Source organism: Stegastes partitus, unplaced genomic scaffold (assembly GCF_000690725.1).
Source record: "Stegastes partitus isolate 25-593 unplaced genomic scaffold, Stegastes_partitus-1.0.2 Scaffold144, whole genome shotgun sequence".
Classification (NCBI taxonomy): domain Eukaryota; kingdom Metazoa; phylum Chordata; class Actinopteri; family Pomacentridae; genus Stegastes; species Stegastes partitus.
In genome coordinates this window covers 329,532-337,611 of record NW_007577875.1, presented here as the reverse complement: position 1 = coordinate 337,611, position 8,080 = coordinate 329,532, and the positions used below count along the sequence as shown (strand labels likewise).

General features: G+C 39.8%; 1 protein-coding gene across 4 annotated transcripts in view; it reads right to left on the bottom strand.

The window, feature by feature from the left end:
- The window catches only part of usp28 (ubiquitin specific peptidase 28), a 29,061-nt gene that overhangs the window by 18,303 nt on the left and 2,678 nt on the right, over positions 1-8,080 (bottom strand). For 3 of the 4 annotated variants that reach the window (XM_008279096.1, XM_008279098.1, XM_008279099.1), the window contains exons 2-7: positions 7,911-7,988; positions 6,613-6,709; positions 5,776-5,863; positions 4,853-5,015; positions 974-1,060; positions 719-856 (exon numbers count right to left, since the gene is read on the bottom strand). In XM_008279096.1, the coding sequence (XP_008277318.1) occupies positions 719-856; positions 974-1,060; positions 4,853-5,015; positions 5,776-5,863; positions 6,613-6,709; positions 7,911-7,988 (651 nt within the window). The remainder of the gene's footprint in view (positions 1-718; positions 857-973; positions 1,061-4,852; positions 5,016-5,775; positions 5,864-6,612; positions 6,710-7,910; positions 7,989-8,080) is intronic. The other variant, XM_008279097.1, reaches the window with a different exon arrangement.

The following is an 8,080-nucleotide window of genomic DNA, read 5'->3' as shown; positions in this document are numbered from 1 at the left end:
CAGTGAGTGTGCATTTTGTAGAGACTTTACTAATTAATTTTAAAACTGGTTTCCATACATGTCTCCTATCTGCACCGCCTGCAGCTCAGCCTCACTCAGGTGAAAAGTCCCTGAATTTTAGTCACGTGACCGTTGGTCACAGCTGAGTCGCTGACGGCTTCACTGTTGTGTTGAGGAGTGCAGCATTTTTCATGTTTCTTTCTTTATTTTATTTCTTTATTTATTTTTGGCAGAAAACTGTTTATTTTTGGCAAAATGGTAAATGAAGCATGTAAAATAAAGGAATTTTGAAATATTAAAGAACTGCACACCACTGAGTTCAAGTGATGCCTGAATGGTTCTTCTACAGTTCCTCGCTCTGATAAATGGTGCTGATTTTCGTTTGACCTTCCTATTATCATTGGGGTCCCATCAATGTTTAGCATCTCTAAAAAAGTGACTGACATAATTTTTTCAGTTTTATTTAAAGGGCTATTTACACATAAACTTGTGGTGTCAGTAAATTTGAAGGTAACAGGAGGGTTAAAGACAACGTGCCGCTCAAACCTGCTTGTATGTTTTGGGGTTCAGATGGTTAAAAAAATGATAATAATGCAAGCAACACATTTCATGGAAACAGGAATGTGGCCTGCAGATGATGCTGAGGTCCTACCAAACAGGAACTGGCCTTATAGGAGGGTTCTGAGTGAAGCTGCTCAGACAGACGCTCTGAAGGTACCTGCTGGGCCTCACTGGTCCTGAAGGCGTCTCGCAGCAGCTCCACGGCAGCAGACGGATCCACAAACCTGCGGGTGGAGCCCAACATGAGGGCGAACAGGCAGCGGAGCTCCTGCATGAAGGCGATGTTCCTCTTGTCCTGGTGACACGAGGTCAGAGTCAAACACAGCTCGTGAATGTAGCTCAGCTCTAATTTTAGGAAAACACGACCTGCATGAATGAAAATAACAACAAATCCTCGTTCTCGCTGACTCACCGAGTGGCTCTTACACTTCTCCAGCACTCGCTCAGACAGATGGTAGTTGAGAACCAGCCTCCTGAACACCGGCAGGTGGAACAGCGACTGCAACAAGACGGCGAGAACAAGCAGCGTTAATGCGACCTTGCAGCGCGGGTCGGGCGTGGGAGATCAGCAGATGGCGGGTCATGATCGCAGCGGCCATTTATCGCAATTTGGAAAAGATCACAGAAGAAACGTGGACATATGTGCACAAATATGTTCCTCGATCAGCTCAGAATAATGTTGTCCGAGCAGCAGCTAATGTCCTGTCACTGAGGTTTAGCTCGTTAGCATATATAGCATGTGAAGCCCTGATTTCTCAACTGATTTAGGATGCAATAAAATAAACAATTACATAATGAAGTCGGGTTATTTCACCTAAAATCATCAGGATTCTTCTGCTCGACCACCTCTGTTTTAACTGAATTATTATTTTTTTAATAAACTGGATATTTTAAAACAGTCACATCAAACACATTTCAGCACGTTTTTGTTTTTTTTTCGCATGATGAGATTTGAGACTGTGTTTGAACAACATCTCAGGGACCATAAATGATAAAATCTTTACGATTATTTATCATCATGTCATTGATTCAGAATCTGCAGTATTGGACAAGTAGATCAAATAATGAGTTGAAATACGACAAAACCTGACGCTGTCATGAGAAGTTCCATTTTTGAACACACATTAACAAAAAAAATTACAATTCAGAGGCGCTGTAGGGATATTTTCAAAACCATGTGTAGCTGCAGGACATAATAATACAAAATATAATGTATAATATGAATTACTTGGTCATCAAATTTTTTTAAAAAGAGGATTTTTTGTTGACTTTCACAGGTGATTGAGCAGGTATGACAAGTTGTAGCACAAAGACTAAAAGATTGCTGGATAAAGGTCATACAGTTTACTGCACTGTCAATAAATATTTCACATTTAGTGATTTGCACGGTTTTTACTGCACATTATTTTCTCTATATACAAATCTGGTTCAGAACCAAAGACGTAATATGTGCCTTCTGCAGATTCTTCTGCTCTCTTTGGTGTTTACTTATATTTTTAGCTTATTATATGGTCAGATTGTATATTTTTTAGCCTATTATATGTTTAGATTGTATATTTTTTAGCCATTTACATGTTTAGACTGTATATTTTGTAGCTTATTATAAGTTTAGCTTAAAAACGCAAATTTCAGTCCTCTGGCTGTGTACATGTGTAGGAGAACTGACAGTAAAGTAACTTTGACTTTGACTTGAGCTAGATTTTAAAAAAAGGTTTAATATGGGCATATATTTTAATTTTGGACCCCACTTTGACTTTGACAGGTGATTTTTGAAGGCAAACTCCTCAGTAGTGACTGTAAAAGCACACGTACCTGTAACTCTAATCTGTGACACTGGTCTTGAAGTTTATTCCCAGTTGAACACAAAGCAAGAGAATCCAAAACGATCACTTTACTTCATTAAAAATGTTGCTTTTGTTTAATTTTTTATAACCGTTCAAGACAAGTTGTACCAGAAAACCATGCTGTCTCGTAAAGTCTTTGATATATGAACCTTAAATTTCACAGATGTCTTTATAAATATGCATCCGTCAAAAAAAAAAGAGGCAAATCAAACATTGTCAAGCAGAAAATCTGATGATTTGTGACTACAACTACTGGCTCCACCTGCAGCTTTTAATATGCTTCATTGGAAGATTTTTTAAATTTTGCAAATATCTAAAGCGATTTTGGTTTTGAAAACTTTATTCACAGTTGTTGGGCAAAAAGCAGGACGAGACACAGCTGTACAGAATTACACGTGCAAAGAGTTTATTATTTTAGCGCCACTTTGTTAGGAGACACTTGTGCTGCCGGCGATAAACTAAACGCATTAATACCGGCCGACGCGTCTCGTGTGTCATGTGCGGTTAGTGACGGGAGCTCCTGAGCACTTATGAATATCTTGATATATTTCCATTAGAGACGGAAATTCAATTACGGCTTATCTCAGCTTTACTGTAATTTGCGCCACAGAGGATAATAGAGGGAATACGAGCTGACAGCTGAATCGCGCGGTCACATCTGATAGCACCCATACTTTTTAGGGCTTTATCGAGGCTGCAGCAATCAGTTCAGTTCACAATATTGACAACCGGCAGGGAAAAAAAAAGAAGACAAACAAAAGAGCATCATCTGAGCGGCGTTTGTATTCCAACAACGCCGCCTCATTTCCCTATTCCCTCTTCCCAGATAATAACCTCGGGGCTGCGGGGGGTTGACTTCTAAATTGATGCAGAAGCATATCTGAGTTCAACAGAGACAAAACAATCGCCGTCTCCTCTCTGTCCATTTTCAGACATCCTCACATCTGTTTAATTACCCTCACAGCCCGAGCTGCTCAGCAGGGGGGCTCTGGTTTCCGCCGAGCCACCTGATAGGCCCGGCCCAGGAACGGACCTGGAACAGGAGAATAATGCACGTTCCGATTTAGCAGGAAGACGCAGTTCTGCCTTTTTGATGTTTGACTTTATTAAGCATGATATGATGAAAGGAAAAGCAAGATCCCCGCCGTCTCCATCAGTTTAAAAACACGTCAGGATAAATGTTGTGCTGGTTTTGTACCAGAAGAAATTCAAAAAGGTGCAACCAAATGCAAGATGCAAATTTGGACCAGCTGACCATGAAGGTAAAACTCCAAGTCCATAAATGAGTGTGAAGCAGAATGAAGGCGCTATTTAAATCTGAGCGAGACACTTTTAGAACAGGTGGAGTCTTGGAAGGAGCTCAGCAGAATACATGCTCGGTGTGTGTGTTGTTATTATTACTGCTGAACAGGAAGATGTTCCTTCTGCCATGAAGCTGTTTAAAGCTAAAGCAACGTTACAGGAAGGAACTATATTAAAAATCCCACACTTGCAAAAGTTTATGAGATCTAAAAACACAACGTAGTCTCAGTTTTCGACGTGACAAAAAGAAATGTGTATTAAGAATCAAAACAAAAAAAAAAATTAGCAGGTTAGCTCAGAGTGTAAGATCATTCTGATTATGTGTCTACGATGAAGAATTATGTGTTCCAGATTAATAATGATGGATCTATAATTCTGTATATGATTTAATGTTTAGTGTACTGAATGACAATTTGTTTCTCTTCCTTTTTTTTGTAAAGTTAACGAGACGAGTTGTTATGTTTTGTTTTGTTTGTTGTTGTTGTGTGTATAAATGACATTGTGTGTATGTGTGTGGACCCCAGGAAGAATAGCCGATGCTTATGCTGGTGCTAATGGGGATCCTAATAAACAAGAAACAAGAGTGCTGTCACGCAGAATGAGTTTTGCTTTATTTAACAGGAATCTGTGCATTTTTTCTGCTATTTCTGCTCATTTGATTGATAAAAAGTGCTGTTATTCTTGGCTAAGTGACGACCTCATGAGCAAAAATGGTTAAAAATGAATTCTGCTTTTGCAAAAAATCTCAATTATTATCATTTTGGTGCTGACTAAAACTTAAAAACTTTGAAATAATGTACGTATTCCAGCCCTTTTGCTTAAGATATTGTAAATCTTGTTGCCCTGCGGGTTGTAGATCAATACAATACAAAATGTATATGATATATACATTATATATGGATTATATTATATATACATATGGTATATACATTTATGTAACACCTCCTAACTATTGCGGTTTTATTTTTATTGAGTAGTTGGTTTCTCTTTTTCAGTTTTATAGAAATTAAATTTTATTAATGACAGGTTGTTGCAGCACTCTTGACGTGTTTCCGTCTGCCTTAGAGAACCAAAATGGACCACAATGTTCCGTTTTCTTGGTAGTTTACGACGTATTTGTGCATTAGAGCAGCCCTTCGTCTCACCTGGATGACGGCGCTGAACCAGCAGGTGTTTCCTACGTTGCGGATGCCGACGGGCCAGTCGTCCTGCCGGATCCAGTCCGCGGGGCTGCACATGTCGCTCTGGGCCTCGCACCTCTTCCTCTTGATTCTCGCCGCGTTCTCCTCCGCGCTGGCCTCCAGAGCCCTGCAGAACATCGAGGAACCCGTCCTGAAAGCATCGATCTGACAGCTCCGTTAAACACCAGGCTCGACTCGGCTGGAGCCGCTGCCTGATGTGAAAGACTTCAGAATGAAAACAGCGACGAAAGCTAATATTCTACATAACAGGAGGTGATTATCACGTCACAAAAGCTGTTGGAAATATCAGTGGTTCTGCAGGTCACTAGTGCAGGACTTAACAACCTGATGGTGGTGCTGGAAGAAAAACGTCACTAGGACACATAGTCTTAGTTTTAATCGGCTGCATAAGTGGAAACTTTCCCGCTGAGTGAATATTCAAAGAATCAACATCGTCTTGGAGGATAAAAACTCCAATTAATCAAGTAGTCGATGAGATAATTAAGTCTCGGTGGATTCACTGACCAACAGAGTCAGAATGGCTGAAGAGGAAAAATACTTTAAGTCGTCTGTTTTTTTTTAAAAATTTGTGTAAACCTCTGACTGACTGCCAGGTTGACTTAAAGTTCAGACGATATGAAGCTGCTTTCATTCACAAAACCTTTCTTACATGTATTTTAGTTGTTTAATCGTCTACTGGAAACACTAATAAATATAATAATAATAATAATGGTGGCATCCGAGCTGTTTGTGAACCACAGAAGAACCGTTTTCACCTGCTGATTGTAGTTTTTAAATGTTTTTCTCAATGAAAGTTAAATAAAAAACTAAGTCCTCTGTAAAAAAACAAAGCGTCGTGGAAAAAAATTTCTTTTTCTTTTCTGTACCTGTGAAATTCTCTCTCCTCCTCCTGAGCGCTGTGCGACTCCTGCAGGCTGAGCTCGATGGCGGTCTGCAGCTCGTCTTTAGGAAGTCCTGCAGAAACAAGCAGCAACGTTTAACAATCCTGGTTAATGTCAAGTTATTAAAGCTCCTCTGTGCTACTCTGCTGTTCCTCGTCTTCATTTTGTGGAAACCTGATTCCTATTTTTTCCTAAAGATGTTGCTGCACCATTAATTTAACGACCTGTAACGATCTTGACCCATTTGGACGGACGTTTTCCACAATAAATGACTATTTGTGATGAGTAAAGACCAAAACTCTGAAGGCCTCGGGTGGCTCAGAAACTAGAAGCACCTCCACACGGTTTCATTTTACATCCATTAATCTCCTTCTGGTCCTGACTCATGACACTGAATAATCATCCAGGAGAATATGAAGATGTCATGGTGACGTCGACCTTTATTCTTTTAGAAAAACTCTAATATTTCAACCTGGTAGACGTTGAATTTATTTTATCATAATTAGCGTCTGTTGGTGCAACAGATGAGATGTTTTTGGGAGACAAGTGGATTCCTTTTTGCTGTTTTGTGTCTAACTTTTCTAGTTTTATATCACAATTAAGCACATTTTTGGTAAATATCTCGACCCTACAGAGAGACAGAAAAAATCTTTCCATGTCAACGTACTAATATTTCAAAATTTGGTTGTTTTAGAGCTTGAAATTCTAGCAGGAGGTGCGACCTCTGCTGTCAGACTCGTGCCAACTTGCACTTTTATGATATTGCCCGTTACTTTTAAAACGCGCACAGAGAACCTTCCCAGCCCTCCCAGACCGCCTCACCAGACGTCCCCGGCTCCTGCGGCTCTCCAGAGTCCTGAACTTCGGCCGTCTGGGTTGTCAGGAGGCCAACTGCATGTCCAATGTCACCCTGACTGGCCTGAGAGAGAGACGGGACGAGATAAGGGCGAATGTTTAGGATATTATTAGACTGAGCCGCACAATGCAGCACGAGAACAAACCTACGAAGCACAAGTACAAGTAAAACATAGATAATGGTGCCAACATAATCCATGAATACGCTCACAAACAGTTGAATAAATCCAAATCTTTCTGTGTTTGAAACCAGCAGAACACAAACATGTAATCCTCCTAAACTTCTGAGCTGCTGTCTGTCTGTCTGATGTCTGTTCTGCACTGAGCCGAGCTGTTCATTGCACCATTAGTCTGGTTATAAGGTGGCCATTAGTTCGGCCTCTTAGGGAGTTTTCATGTGTAACTGTGTGGAGTCTTCTTTCAAAGTTGTTTAAATGACAGTTTTGAGGACTGTAGTTTTGAAAAAACAAAGCATGCCATCATGTTTTGTGGTCAATGTGGCGTAAATTGCTGTAAAACGTCTCTTTGTGCTTGAATCATTTGACAAAATCCTCCAATTAACTTAAATGTTCAACATGGTCCATTTAGCTTTCTTTATAATGAGCATTAGAGTCCATAACGTGGCCAAAGACTCTCAGTTGTTTGGCTCTTCATCTATATTTTGCATTCTTGGACAAAATCTACTCACTTTAGCACCTTTAATATTGATTTACACTGCTGGACTTTTAAGGTTTCTATAATTTTATGTCATATGTTTGTTGCTCTGTCATTTTTAAATTAATTTATTTATCATTTTCAACAGATGCATATTAATCGCTTGCTAACTCTGGTTCGATTACTTATAAATGTGCATCATCCCTGCATAAACAAACATAATAAAGATGTAGAAAAGATGTAATAATGCTGCTCCAAACTGTTTTTGAAATTTGCCATGAGCACGTTTGCAAAATCAGTTTCACCTAAATCATAAATCATGTCACCGCTCAGTTAGACTCATGGTCAAAGCTCTGGGTCAGTTATAAATACAATAAACATAAAAGCCTCATTGACATTAAAGTGACGCAGGACATCAGTTTTGAGTAACAAGGGCGGAGTAATGTGGAGCAACGTCCCAGTACAAGAAAATAAAAAACATTCAGTGTGTTTTAAATGGTCAGAGATCTAACGAGGATTCCTTTGGATGAGATTAAAACAGTCCACTGAGCTGCACAGACAGCGGTGTCATTGTACAACGGGATGCTGGTGATTTATTAGTTTTTTCTTACATTCAGAGCTCTGTAGAGAATCTGTTGGTCCTGGATGCCAGTGATCTCCCTCAGCTGGTTGATCAGCATTTCGCTCTGCTGCGAGAAAAGGTTGGACAGAGAGAGAAAAAGAAAAATTAAATCTTTTCTTCCTTCGAAATGTCTTTGTGTGACCGACAGAGGCTGTAAAT